At 46.1% G+C, this 15,230-nt stretch overlaps 1 protein-coding gene across 1 annotated transcript in view; it reads left to right on the top strand.

Annotated features, from left to right (window-relative positions):
* The first annotated feature begins 7,418 nt into the window (after positions 1–7,418).
* The window catches only part of GPX8 (glutathione peroxidase 8 (putative)), a 13,271-nt gene continuing 5,459 nt past the window's right edge, over positions 7,419–15,230 (top strand). The window contains 3 exon segments of the mRNA XM_050913620.1: positions 7,419–7,625; positions 8,238–8,447; positions 8,449–8,500. Of these exon segments, the coding sequence (XP_050769577.1) occupies positions 7,419–7,625; positions 8,238–8,447; positions 8,449–8,500 (469 nt within the window).

The raw sequence follows: 15,230 nt of genomic DNA, 5'->3' as shown, positions 1-15,230 counted from the left end.
CTTTGAAAGACACAAGGCATTTTCAAACATTTAGTGTAGGATCCTGGGTTTGGTCTTTCCTGAGAGATGGGCGTTCAGGCAAACCCACGTGCTGGCTGTTTGGAACCAGGCTGGTTTTCCAATCTTCACCCAAAGAAGGACTTAGCTCACTTCTGATTTCTAAATCTTCTCACCACCATTGTGGTTTGCTCATGTTATTATTTTTAATGTTATCATACACTTTTTAATATATTAAGGCATACTAAATAAAGATTATATGACAGATTTACATTTCTTTCAAATTCATTCATAGAGCAATTTGTCAGAAAAACACTGTCCTGGTTTCAGCTGGGATGGATAGAGTTAATTTTCTTCTTAGTAGCTGGTACAGTGCTGGGTTTTGGATTTAGTGTGAGAATACTGTTGATAACACTCTGATGTTTTAGTTGTTGCTAAGTAGCGCTTATCTTAAGCCAAGGACTTTTCAGTTTCCCATGCTCTGCCAGCAAGCAGGTGTGCAAGAAGCTGGGAGGGAGCATAGCCGGGGCAGCTGACCCGAACTAGCCAAAGGGATATTCCATACCATGGGATGTCATGCCCAGTATATAAACAGGGGGGAGTTGGCCGGGAGGTGCGGATCGCGGCTCTGGCATCGATCAGTGGGTGATGAGCAATTGCACTGTGCATCACTTGTCTTTTCTTGGGTGTTATTTCTTTTTTGTTGTTGTTGTATTCTTTTTCATTACAATTATTATTATTCTTAGTTAGTAGTGTATTTTTATTTTTACTTTAGTTATTAAACTGTTCTTATCTCAACCCACGAGTTTTACTTTTTTTTTTTTTTTTTTTTTTCCTCCTCCCCACCCCACTGGGAGGGGGAGGGGGAAACGGCTGCGTGGTGCTTAGTTGCTGGCTGGGGTTAAACCACGACAGCCTTTTTGGCGCCCAACGTGGGGCTCGAAGGGTTGAGATAACGACAGATCTGATCAGAGTGTGTTAAAACAAACTTGTTATAAGTATTCATTGTATTGGTTTGATAGTTACTGGTTACAATGTGGGTTCTTTTGCTCTCAAAGTTGGTGTTGTGGTTCTTGAAGTTGCGTTATGTAATGCCCTACTTGCAGTATATGCTCCCTGTTGTGCTGTTTATCACCTGTGGGAACCGGGCTAGAGTTATCATGTTGTTGTTGTTTGTAACACTGACTTATAATATGATAGAAGTGCAGGTCGTAAAACTAATTGGGTGTTTGTACTCAGCATTGCCGTCACCTCTGTACTTCGGGAGCCACCTATGGAGGACTGTGGTGGGTTGACCCTGGCTGGATGCCAGGTGCCCACCAAAGCCGCTCCATCACTCCCCTTCCTCAGCTGGACAGGGGAGAGAAAATAAAACGAAAGGCTCGTGGGTCAAGATAAGGACAGGGAGATCACTCACCAATTACCATCATGGGCAAAACAGACTCGACTTGGGGAAAAATTAGTTTAATTTATTGCTAGCCAAATCAGAGTAGGATAATGAGAAATAAAACCAAATCTTAAAACACCTTCCCCCCACCCCTCCCTTCTTCCCAGGCTTAACTGTACTCCTGATTCTCTCTACCTCCTCCCCCCTGAGCGGCACAGGGGGATGGGGAATGGGGGTTTGGCCCAGTTCATCACACGTTGTTTCTGCCGCTCCTTCCTCCTCAGGGGGAGAACTCCTCACACTCTTCCCCTGCTCCAGCATGGGGTCCCTCCCACGGGAGACAGTCCTCCACAAACTTCTCCAATGTGAGTCCTTCCCACGGGCTACAGTTCTTCACAAAGTGCTCCAGCATGGGTCCCATCCACAGGGTGCAGTCCTTCAGGAACAGACTGCTCCAGCATGGGTCCCCCACGGGGTCACAAGTCCTGCCAGCAAACCTGCTTCAGCGTGGGCTCCTCTCTCCATGGGGCCATGGGTCCGCAGGTCCTGCCAGGAGCCTGCTCCAGCGCGGGCTTCCCACAGGGTCACAGCCTCCTTCGGGCATCCACCTGGTCCGGCGTGGGGTCCTCCATGGGCTGCAGGTGGATATCTGCTCCACCGTGGACCTCCATGGGCTGCAGGGGGACAGCCTGCCTCACCATGGTCTTCACCACGGGCTGCAGGGGAATCTCTGCTCCGGCGCCTGGAGCACCTCCTCCCCCTCCTTCTTCACTGACCTTGGTGTCTGCGGAGTTGTTCCTCTCACATATTCTCACTCCTCTCTCTCGCTGCAACTGCAACTCCCCTGTAATTTCTTTTTCCCTTTCTTAAATATGTTATCCCAGAGGCGCTACCACTATTGCTGGTTGGTTCGGCCTTGGCCAGCGGCAGTTCCGTCTTGGAACCTGCTGGCATTAACTTTATTGGACATAGGGGAAGCTTCTAGCAGCTTCTCACAGAAGGCAACCCTGTAGCCCCCCCGCTACCAAAACCTTGCCACGCAAACCCAGTACAGAGACTATTAATAATTGTACCTTTTACCTTTTCTCCTCTGGGAGCCAATCTATGGAGGAGAGATCTCCGTACTTCGGGTGCTATCTCCTAGAGAATATTAATAACTGCACTTTCTACCTTTTCTCCTCGGGGAGCCAACCTATTGGGGAGACATCTTCCCACATCTTCCCTTTCTCGGCCAGGTTAATTACAATAGCATTGGAAGAGTTTGTAAATTTTGAATATCCTTGGGATGTTGAACTCAGCATGGTCCTATTGCTAGGAATCAGCCTGTTCCTGAATGTGATTCAGATCTTGCCTAGGGTTAAACAACTATTTAAAAATACCACCCAGAGATCAACTCCCACGACTGCGGCTACTCAAACCCTGGCGACAGGCACTGCAGCTACTCAATCCCCAGCGACAAGCAGTGCAGCTACTCAAACCCCAGCGACAAGCACTGTGGCTACTCAAACCCTGGCGACAGGCGCTGCAGCTACTCTAATTCCTGCAACAAGCACTGCGGCTACTCAAACCACGACGACAGGCATTGCGGCTACTCCAATCCCCACAACTGTGGCTACTCAAACCCCAGCGATAAGCACTGTAGCTACTCAGACTCTGGCGATAGGCACTGTGGCTACTCAAACCTTGGCGATGGATGATGCAGCTGAACTCGAGAATCAACTGGTGCCAATATCAATCGCCCCTATACAGAAGAAGAAATATACAAAAAAATCAGTTCGCTTAGCAAAGGATGAAGGTGAACAAGGGTCATCATGAGATCAGGAGGAAGAGGCAGAACCAGAGGTAATCACCCGATCTCTATCCTCGAGTGAGCTGCGAGATATGCGAAAAGACTTCAGCCGTCATCCATTATCACCTGGGTGCTCTGATGCTAGGATAATGGGGCAAGTAGCTTGGAATTAGAGGGTAAGGAAGCCAAGCAATTGGGATCCCTTTCTAGGGAAGGGGGCATTGACAAGGCAATTGGAAAAAAGACACAAGCCCTCAGCCTCTGGAGGCGACTTCTATCGGGCATGAGGGAAAGGTACCCCTTCAAGGAAGATGTTGTATGTCAACCAGGCAAGTGGACCACCATGGAGAGAGGTATCCAGTACCTGAGGAAATTAGCTGTGCGGGAGATGGTTTATTATGACCCAGACGATGGGCGGTTACCCAGAGATCCAGATGAAGTCCAATGCGCACGACCCACGTGGTGGAAGTTTGTATGGAGCACACCATCATCGTATGCCAGTGCATTGGCAGTAATGGACTGGAAAGACGAGGAGGGACCAACAGTAGATGAATTGGCTTGCTGACTTTGGCAATACAAAGAAAGTCTCTCTTCCTCCCTCGTTGCGGCTGTGGAGAAACTGCCAGACACGCTAGCCGAGAAACTGTCCCAAGAGTTCCAGCGATTTGAGGATAAGTTTGGCCGCCCACCTGTACGGAACAATATCTCAGCTATTAGGAGAAGATATTCTTCTGGGCAAGAGAGAGGAGAGAGAAGGTATATACCATGGGGTACCCTGTGGTTTTACCTGCTTGACCACGGAGAGGATATGAGGAAGTGGGATGGAAAACCTACCTCAGTCCTAGATGCACGGGTACGTGAATTGCAAGGAAAAACAACCACAAATGAGGATTCTTCCAGGAAAGATGCCGCTCCGGTTTCCAGTGAGCACTGCGAGCGGTGTGGCCGACAGAGTGGAAGGGCTGATCTTACTCCTGATCCTATGAGAAGGAATTCTAATCCATTTTTACAAAAAGTGAGTGGAGAATCCTATGACTGGGACTAGAGGGGCCCTGCCTCCAGCCAGGTGGAGGAAAGGGACAACCGGGTTTATTGGACTGTGTGGATTCGATGGCCTGGCGCATCAGAACCACAGGAGTATAAGGCTCTAGTGGACACCGGTGCACAGTGTACCCTAATGCCATCAAGCTATAAAGGGGTAGAACCTATTTGTGTTTCTGGTGTGACAGGGGGATCCCAACAGCTAACTGTATTGGAGGCTGAAATAAGCCTAACTGGGAATGAGTGGCAGAAACACCCCATTGTGACTGGCCCAGAGGCCCCATGCATTCTTGGCATAGATTATCTTAGGAGAGGGTATTTCAAGGACCCAAAAGCGGTACCGGTGGGCCTTTGGTATAGCTGCCTTGGAGACAGAGGAAATTGAACAGTTGTCCACCTTGCCCGGTCTCTCTGAGGACCCTTCGGTTGTGGGGTTGCTGAGGGTCGAAGAACAACAGGTGCCAATCGCTACCACAAGGGTGCACCAGCAGCAATATTGCACCAACCAAGACTCCCTGATTCCCATCCATAAGCTGATTCGTTGACTGGAGAGCCAAGGAGTGATCAGCAGGACTCGCTCACCCTTTAACAGCCCCATATGGCCAGTGCAAAAGTCTAATGGAGAATGGAGACTAACAGTAGACTATCGTGGCCTGAATGAAGTCACACTGCCACTGAGTGCTGCCGTGCCAGACATGCTAGAACTTCAATATGAACTGGAGTCAAAGGCAGCCAAGTGGTATGCCACAAGTGATATCGCTAATGCATTTTTCTCAATCCCTTTGGCAGCAGAGTGCCGGCCACAGTTTGCTTTCACTTGGAGGGGCGTCCAGTACACCTGGAATCGACTGCCCCAGGGGTGGAAACACAGCCCCACCATTTGCCATGGACTGATCCAGACTGCACCGGAACAGGGTGAAGCTCCAGAACACCTGCAATACATTGATGACATCATCATATGGGGCAACACAGCAGAAGAAGTTTTTGAGAAAGGGGAGAAAATAATCCAAATCCTTCTGAAAGCCGGTTTTGCCATAAAACAGAGTAAGGTGAAGGGACCCGCACAGGAGATTCAGTTTTTAGGAATAAAATGGCAAGACGGACGTCATCAGGTCCCAATGGATGTGATCAACAAAATAGCAGCTATGTCTCCACCGACTAGTAAACAGGAAACACAAGCTTTCTTAGGTGTTGTAGGTTTTTGGAGAATGCATATTCCAAATTACAGTCTGATTGTAAGCCCTCTCTATCAAGTGACCCGGAAGAGGAACGATTTTAAATGGGGCCCTGAGCAACAACAAGCCTTTGAACAGATTAAACGGGAGATAGTTCATGCAGTAGCCCTTGGGCCAGTCCGGGCAGGACCAGATGTTAAAAATGTGCTCTACACCGCAGCCGGGGAGAATGGCCCTACCTGGAGTCTCTGGCAGAAAGAAACAGGGGAGACCCGAGGTCAACCCCTAGGGTTTTGGAGTCGGGGATATCGAGGATCTGAGGCCCGCTCTACTCCAACTGAAAAGGAGATATTAGCAGCATATGAAGGAGTTCAAGCTGCTTCAGAAGTGGTTGGTACTGAAACACAGCTCCTATTAGCACCCCGACTGCCAGTGCTGGGCTGGGTGTTTGTTGTGATTTAACCCCAGTCAGCAACTAAGCACCACGCAGCCGTTTCCCCCTCCCCCTCCCAGTGGGGTGTGGAGGAGGAAAGGAAAGAAAAAAAAGTAAAACTCGTGGGTTGAGATAAGAGCAGTTTAATAACTAAAGTACAATATAATACTAACAATAGTAATAATGAAATATAATAATAATAGTAATGAAAAGGAATATAACAAAAAAAAGGAAGGGGGGGGGAAGAAAAAAACCAGTGATGCACAATGCAATTGCTCACCACCCGCTGACCAATGCCCAGTTAGTTCCCGAGCCGCGATCTGCGCCTCCCGGCCAGCTCCCCCCTGTTTATATACTGGGCATGACGTTCCATGGTATGGAATATCCCTTTGGCTAGTTCAGGTCAGCTGCCCCGGCTATGCTCCCTCCCAGCTTCTTGCACACCTGCTTGCTGGCAGAGCATGGGAAACTGAAAAGTCCTTGGCTTAAGATAAGCACTACTTAGCAACAACTAAAACATCAGAGTGTTATCAACATTATTCTCACACTAAATCCAAAACCCAGCACTGTACCAGCTACTAAAAAGAAAGTTAACTCTGTCCCAGCCGAAACCAGGACAATGTTCAAAGGGAAGGTCCCTTCTACACATCATGCAACTGATGCTACATGGAGTAAGTGGGTCGCACTGATCACACAATGAAGTCGAGTAGGAAACCTTAGTCGCCCAGGAAGTCTGGAAGTGATCACGGACTGGCCAGAAGGCAAAGATTTTGGAATATCACCAGAGGAGGAGGTAACGCGTGCTGAAGAGGCCCCACTGTATAATAAACTGCCAGAAAATGAGAGGCAATATGCCCTGTTCACTGATGGGTCCTGTCGCATTGTGGGAAAGCATCAGAGGTGGAAGGCGGCTGTGTGGAGTCCTATACGACAAGTTGCAGAAACTGCAGAAGGAGAGGGTGAATCGAGTCAGTTTGCAGAGGTAAAAGCCATCCAGCTGGCTTTAGACATTGCTGAACAAGAAAAATGGCCAATACTTTATACTGACTCATGGATGGTGGCAAATGCTCTGTGGGGGTGGTTGCAGCAATGGAAGCAGAGTAACTGGCAACGCAGAGGTAAACCCATCTGGGCTGCCCCATTGTGGCAAGATATTGCTGCCTGGCTAGAGAACCTGGTTGTGAAAGTACATCATGTAGGTGCCCACGTACCCAAGAGTCGGGCCACTGAAGAACATCAAAACTCCCAGCAGGTGGATCAGGCTGCTAAGATTGAAATGGCTCAGGTCGATCTGGACTGGCAACATAAAGGTGAATTATTTTTAGCTCGGTGGGCCCATGACACCTCAGGCCATCAGGGAAGAGATGCAACATATAGATGGGCTCGTGATCGAGGGGTGGACCTGACCATGGACACTATCGCACAGGTTATCCATGAATGTGAAACATGTGCTGCAATTAAGCAAGTCAAGCGGTTAAAGCCTCTTTGGTATGGGGGACGATGGCTGAAATACAAATATGGAGAGGCCTGGCAGATTGACTATATCACTCCTTTACATTCCAGGCCTGCCCAGGCTCCTCTCCCAAGTTTTTGAAAATGGAGCCTCTCACAACTACTTATCCTCTGAAATACTCAGTGCCCAAAGCCAGGGTCTTTGTTGTCTTTCTGTTGATGGTTTTGTGTACCGCCATTCTCTGCCTACTGCAACTCAGATTTTTTAAACCTAAAATCAAAGATTTTTATTCTTTTGAAGTCAAGGATTCACAAGGAAGGATTGTTTCCTTGGAGAAGTACAGAGGGAAAGTGAGTTACAACTTCATTATATCTGTCTTGAATCTTTACTGAAAAAGAGATGTTCATTTGTGGGTAAACAAAAAGCTTGGTTATGGGAATTTACAAGCAGAGATTTGTGCTAAATTCCCATTCTTCAAACAGTAAGCTGGAGAGAAATTTATTTTATCTAGGCCTGCTCCAGGAATTAGTTATTTGAGCTAATAAATCAAGAAAAATGTTCTTTCATATTCTTTGTTATAAATCAATATAGTCTAAAAATTGAATTTGTGCATTTTAATCTTAGTTAAGAATGGTAGCATCTTGTGTTGAATTCTGGAAGTTGATCTAATAAATATGATTTTAGTGCCTGCCCTAAATATCTGCTTTTTTACATGCTTATATTTAAACAAAGCTGTAAGTTTAAGTTTATCTATTTATTGGATTTTTAAACAGGATGTCTGAAAGTAAATATCTTCAGCTGCTATCATTCTTATCTGTTTAATGAAATTATGATCAGATAGATTAAATTTAGCCTTCAGGCAGGCACGATTGTGGTAGTGGGTTATGCCATTTTAAGACTTAATTGTAATCTCTATGCCACCTCTAGTTATTTTTCTTACTATTCTAACTATTTCTCTGAAGGTGACTTTGGTTGTAAATGTGGCCAGTTACTGCCAACACACAGACAAAAATTACATCACACTGCAAGAACTACACAGAGAGTTTGGTCCCTCCCACTTCACTGTGCTGGCTTTTCCCTGCAACCAGTTCAGACCATCAGAGCCTAGTTCAAGCCAGGAAATAGAATCTTTTGCCAAAAGAAACGATGGAGTAACCTTCTCTGTTTTCCAAAAAAATCAAGATCCTAGGATCAAAAGCAGAGCCTGCCTTTAAATTTCTAATAGGTAACTATTTTCTTTTATATATTGAGCTGCCTGTAACCATGGTATTCTCCCTAAATTCCAGTCTGGGTTTTTGTCAGGCCTAATCTGAGCAAATATCATAGTTTTCATAGTCTATAGAGAGAAACAGGCACTCTTAGCACACAGTTCATCTTGTTTCAATGTGGATATCAAAAATATGGTCAGAAGAGTTGTACCCTGAAGGAATCCATTTCTCCCCACTGATTATAAAAACAGTCTACTGTGACCAGCCCAGCTAGAAACATCCATTTTGTGAACATATAAACTTGAGTGCAAAGATTCCCACCTACAAAATCCCAGTTCAAATTATGTGACTTCTGTTGAAAAGCAACTTTTCTTATGGACAAAAATGTAACTAAATCAACTAATTGATTTTTTTTTTTGAAGGAGAAAAAGAAATCAATTTAATTTGTTAACAACCAAATCAGAATAGGATAATGAGAAATAGAACCATATCTTAAAAACACACCTTCCCCCCACCCCTCCCTTCTTCCTGAGTTCAGCTTTGCTCCCGATTCCTCTACCTCCTCCCCCGCAGCGGCACAGGGGGACGGGGAATGGGGGTTGCGGTCAGTTCATCCCACGCTGTTTCTGCCGCTCCTTCCTCCTCAGGGGGAGGACTCCTCACACTCTTCCCCTGCTCCAGCGTGGGGTCCCTCCCACGGGGGTCAGCCCTCCACGAGCTTCTCCAACACGAGTCCTTTCAACGGGCTGCAGTCCTCCACGAACTGCTCCAGCATAAGCTTTCCCACAGAGTCACGGCCTTCTCCAAGCACACCCACCTGCTCCAGCGTGGGGTCCTCCACGGCCTGCAGGGGAATCTGCTCCACTGTTAACCCTTCAAGGGCTGCAGGGGGACAACCTGCCGTCTCACCACGGGCTGCAGGGGAACCTCTGCTCCTGCGCACCTCCTCCCTCTCCTTCTTCACTGACCTCGGTGCCTGCATGGCTGTTTCTCTCACATCCCACCCCTCTCTTCGCTGTAGCTCCTCTTTTTTTTTCAGCAGTCTTTTCCCCTTTTTAAATATGCTATCCCAGAGGCGCTACCACCATTGCTGATTGGCTCGACCTTGGCCAGAGGCGGGTCCGACTTGGAGCCAGGGAAGCTTCTAGCAGCTTCTCACAGGAGCCACCCTGTGAGCCTATCCAGGACGATGGCTGAAATACAAATATGGGGAGGCCTGGCAGATTGACTATATCACACTCCCACAAACCCGCCAAGGCAAGCGCTATGTGCTTACAATGGTGGAAGCAACCACCGGATGGCTGGAAACATATCCCGTGCCCCATGCCACCGCCCGGAACACTATCCTGGGCCTTGAAAAGCAAATCTTATGGCGACATGGAACCCCAGAAAGAATGGAGTCAGACAATGGGACTCATTTCCGAAACAACCTCATAGACACCTGGGCCAAAGAGCATGGCATTGAGTGGGTGTATCACATCCCCTATCATGCACCAGCCTCTGGGAAAATCGAGTGATACAATGGTTTGTTAAAGACTACATTGAGGGCAATGGGTGGTGGGACCTTCAAACATTGGGATACACATTTAGCAAAGGCCACCTGGTTAGTCAACACTAGAGGATCTGTCAATCGGGCTGGCCCTGCCCAATCAGAACTTTTACGTACTGTAGAAGGGGATAAAGTCCCTGTAGTGCACATGAAAAGTATGCTAGGAAAAACAGTCTGGGTTATTCCTGCCTCAGGCAAAGGCAAACCCATTCGTGGGATTGCTTTTGCTCAAGGGCCTGGGTGCACTTGGTGGGTGATGCGGAAGGACGGGGAAGTCCGATGTGTGCCTCAAGGGGATTTGATTTTAGGTGAGAACAGCCAATAGATTAAATTGTATGATATTAATTGCTATATAACCCTGCCACTGTATGTCATCACTACTATAGTTGTTATATGCTATATCAACAGCATTACAGTAAGAATCACTTAGATTAATGAAGAATGAACTTTGATAAAACCGAGCAAAGCGCAATAGTGATGGAACCAGGACTGACTGCAGCATGCAACAATCCAACACCACACACCATCCTCCTGTTGTGCCCAATGTCACCCGCCTGCCGCACCACACCGAAGCCCAATCCTGTTCTGCCGACTCAGCAAACTTTGTATCATCCCTCCTGCCCAGACAGACTGTTATGACAGATGGAGCCCAAAGTCATGGACTGAATGAATTCAACAGACATTTGATAGAGATGGCCCATAGACTGCGGGAATGATATCTGTGTGTATATATTAAAAGACAGGAAAAGTGGTGGTGATTAATTGGAAATGTATCGGAAAGTATGGGATCTGGGCATAATGTAAATGGTATAGAATAAGGGGTGGATATTGTCCTGGGTTCGGCTGGGACAGAGTTAACTCTCTTCTTAGTAGCTGGTACAGTGCTGGGTTTTGGATTTAGTGTGAGAATGATGTTGATAACACTCTGATGTTTTAGTTGTTGCTAAGTAGCGCTTATCTTAAGTTAAGGACTTTTCAGTTTCCCATGCTCTGCCAGCAAGCAGGTGTGCAAGAAGCTGGGAGGGAGCATAGCCGGGAAAGCTGACTTGAACTAGCCAAAGGGGTATTCCATACCATGGAATGTCATGCCCAGTATATAAACAGGGGGGAGTTGGCCAGGAGGGGCAGATCGCTGCTCTGGCATCGGTCAGTGGGTGGTGAGCAATTGCATTGTGCATCACTTGTCTTTTCTTTTTTTTGTTGTTTTTGTATTCTTTTTCATTACAATTATTATTATTCTTATTTAGTAGTGTATTTTTATTTTTACTTTAGTTATTAAACTGTTCTTATCTCAACCCACGAGTTTTACTTTTTTTCCTTTCCTCCTCCCCACCCCACTGGGAGGGGGGAGGGGGAAGTGGCTGTGTGGTGCTTAGTTGCTGGCTGGGGTTAAACCACGACACCAAGCTCAGCAAAATAAAGAGATAAGCAGTGCAGCCAACAAACTCCATGACCCGCACAGGAGCTTGCCATTTAATAACTACTATAGCTATAGCATGCTTAATACAAAACTGCCATTGTCTCGAGCCCCACGTTGGGCGCCAAAAAGGACTGTGGTGGGTTGACCCAGGCTGGATGCCAGGTGCCCACCAAGGTGCTCTATCACTCCCCTCCTCAACTGGACAGGGAGAGGAGAAAATAAGGTGGAAAAAACTCGTGGGTCAAGATAAAGGCAGTTTAATAAAGCAAAAGCAAAGGCCGTGCGTGGAAGCAAAGGAAAACAAAAGATTTATTCTCTGCTTACCATCAGCAGGCGATGTCCAGCCACTTCCCGGGAAGTAGGGCTTCAGTATGCATAGCAGTTGCTCTGGAAGACAAACGTAATAACGAATGCCCCCCTTCCTCCTCCTTTCTCTTAGCTTTTATTGCTGAGCAGACATCATATGGTATGGAATATCCCTTTGGTCAGTTGGGGTCAGCTGTCCTGGCTATGTCCCCTCCCAAGATCTTGCCCACCCCCAGCCTACTGGCCTTTGGGGGTGAGGGGGGGAATGTTGGAGAGAGCCTTGATGCTGTGGGAGCACTGCTCAGCAGTAGCCAAAACACTGGTGTGTTATCAAGACCTTTCTAGCTACCAATACAGAGCACAGCACTAGGAGGGCTGCTATGGGGAAAATTAACTCCGTCTCAGCCAGACCCAATACAGAGAACAATGTACGTCACAGCTGAATGGGAGAATATTCTTTGAGCAGGTGTGTAGGTTGGCCCTCAGTTGCATCTTACTGCAGCAAACACAACCCTGAGGAAGTGGTTGCTCCTTTTCAGCTATTAAGAGCTGTCTGACTGTTGACTGAGCATCATTAGTTTAATGATTTATTGTATTTTCTCTTAAATATGATCTCATTTGGAAACACTCTTTACCATATTAATACTACAGTTTTTGGGCCCTATGCTCTCTTTGTAGTAGGTCCCATATATCTCCCTGTTTGGATGGGGACAAGAGAAACATACATTTCTCTGATGTCTGCAGAGTCCAGTGATTCACTGGTCCCAGGCAGGCTGTTGACAGAGCCTGTGTGAGGTCTGTTTGGCTCAACAGCAGCTCCAGTCCTCCCCACAAAGGCAATGGGTGGGACGTGATTTAAACCTCACATCTTGCCTCGCTGAGGGACTCTGCAGGGCCAAATAGCCATTTGCATCTTGAGTCAGACAGGAAGAAGAAAGGTTGGCTGACAAGCCAGAATATCCAGTAGAGCAGAGATCTCTCAATGTCTCCTATCATCTGTCTGGAGGATTTTTGCTCCTGTATAACTGCATGCTGTCTCTTTGTGTGGTGAACTGCATATTTTTTACAGAATAAAATGACAAGAATTTATTTCTGTTTTCTGAGCAGCTATTTAGACTGGCCAGTCCTCTGGCCTAGTGCACTGGTTGACTGAGAAAACAGGGATAAACTTTTCTCCCAAATTCACTACTTCAGTGTTGCTATTCTGTGCTTGCATGCAGCTAGAAGCTTGTAAAATATCTCTTCAGAAACAGTGAAGATCAGTATACCTTGTATATTATTTTTTACTCACTGAAGCACATTTATCAATATAAATTTTAAAACACAGTAATCAGAACATGATCATGGTCATGCTAAATGCACAAAACCACCAGGGATATTAACTTTCCTTCTTGAACAGAGACACCAGATACTCACTAAGGATAATCTCTGAATCAGAGTAAGAACTTACACATAATAGTGGGCAGCTGTTAATACCCAGTTTTCCTCGATCAAAGCTCCTCCACAAATATGTTTTCCATTTGCTCCTTTGATTAGGGCCATAAATGGTCTCGAGTGTGGTGCTACTTCATTTCCTCCAATGATATCCACACACAAACCTAAAAATAAAAATAAGCCACAATACACACAGCTGGGTTAACAAATACTGTAAGACACTCTAGTCTCAGAAAAAACAGTTAATGTAATTACAAAGTATATGGACACACAAGTATGTACATATGTCACAATGCTGGTCTTCAGGGTAGACTTTTAAAATTGTTCAGCAGTACTACTTCTCTGTGTTTCAGTGGGACCAAAATTAGATCATTGGGGTGAGCTTTGACAAAAAACCTGCCAAAGTGTTGTTGCTCTTGCACAGATTTCTTTTCCTGAATTTTGCTGCTATGGTTAATTTCTTAGCTTTCATTGTGAGTAAGAACCCCAGATCTGCCACCAGATAAATGTTGTGCAATTATGTGACTTATGCGGACACTTGGAAACTGGGCTATATAGTGTAAGTCACATTACATGAACCTGTTTTTCAGAAAAACAGAAAATCAAGAGATTAATGTATGTGTATGCCTCTGGAGAGAAAGGTCAGATAATGATTATGTTAACTCCTCTGAACTCCTCCAAATAGCCTGTCCTCTGTGCAGCTTTAATTAATATTACCCATTCAGAAATGATTTTGTTTGTATGAAAGATCAAACACATACAGAGAGTGGAAAAGAGTTAATAATAAGAACTCCAATAATAATGGTGACTAATTTCTTTACATTAATACATGTTGGCTTAACTGGAACTCTGTACGTCAGCATTTACCTTCAAAAGGATTGAATTGGGCACTTACCTCCACAAATTACCAGGAGAATGACAGCAGCAGAGGTGGACAAAGTGAGGAAAGCTCCCATGATTTCTGTCTGGTGTTCCCCCCTATTCACTGTTTAATATATATATATAAATGAAAAGGATGTGGGTTTTGTTTTTCCTCTTAAGGATATTTGACATTTGTAACTGTGACAAAAGCAAAAAACCTCCCCAACAATATAGCTTACAGCAGAGGTGTTAGTGAGAAATTGCATCATCTGTTGTGGTGTGAGGACAGGATCTGCCTCCCTTCACGTTCTCTCTGTAGCATTTTCAGAGAGCTAATATGAGTACTGGGGTGAAACCTTGCAAGCCACTACGTGTCCAATTATACAGTGGGACTCAGCTCACATAAAATTTAGGCTTGATTCAGTTGCCCACATGAAAAGGTGTAGTTCCATTCTAGACATGCCAGGTGGCCTCCAGGTCCTGGAGGATAAAGATCTCTCATGGCGCTCTCCCATCAGAGACCACATCAGCTAGCCCCAGCTCACATGCCCTAGCGTCTGCAGTTTAAGCTTGCATGGTAATCACTGAAGTCTGCCTAGTCAATATAGTCAAGAGATCCTGCAGAGACATTCAGCAGATCAGCTGCTAGGGGCCTGTTTAGGTGAGTTGAATCACTCTCGAGACTCCACTAACTAGGTTAGTTGGATCTCCACTGGCTGAAATAGGAATAAAGGTGCCTGCCTCACAGGTAGGAATCTAAGTGAGACACCTGCACATAGTTGTCTTTATGTGGAGCTGGTTCCTACCTCTGAAGTGAGGAGAGATGAATCCCAGCCCATTCCCCATTAGAGAGTTATCATTTGTGCTGTTCAGGAGTCCCTCAGGGTCAAGGAATCTGATGTTTGCTCCTTTCAGCGTCTGATCCTACCTCATTAGCTTTGCACTGGATGAGCATCCATATAGCACTGAGTGTGGTTTAGTGGCCTAGAGCTAAGGGTATAATGCTATTTAAAGTGTCTTAAGGTGTCTTAGGTCTGCCTGACCTTTAGCTTCTGCTGGTGCAGAAGGCCATGGGTCTTCTGTAGATGCTATGTCAGATTTGCAAGCCCTGTGCCCGTGTCCAGGGTATCTCAAATGTCACTAAATGCCTAGTTTCAGGCAACAGAATTGGTCCTGA

The sequence above is a fragment of the Gymnogyps californianus genome, chromosome Z (genome assembly GCF_018139145.2).
Source record: "Gymnogyps californianus isolate 813 chromosome Z, ASM1813914v2, whole genome shotgun sequence".
Classification (NCBI taxonomy): Eukaryota; Metazoa; Chordata; class Aves; order Accipitriformes; family Cathartidae; genus Gymnogyps; species Gymnogyps californianus.
The sequence above is the reverse complement of the archived record's forward strand: the minus strand, read 5'-3'. Positions and strand labels throughout refer to the sequence as shown.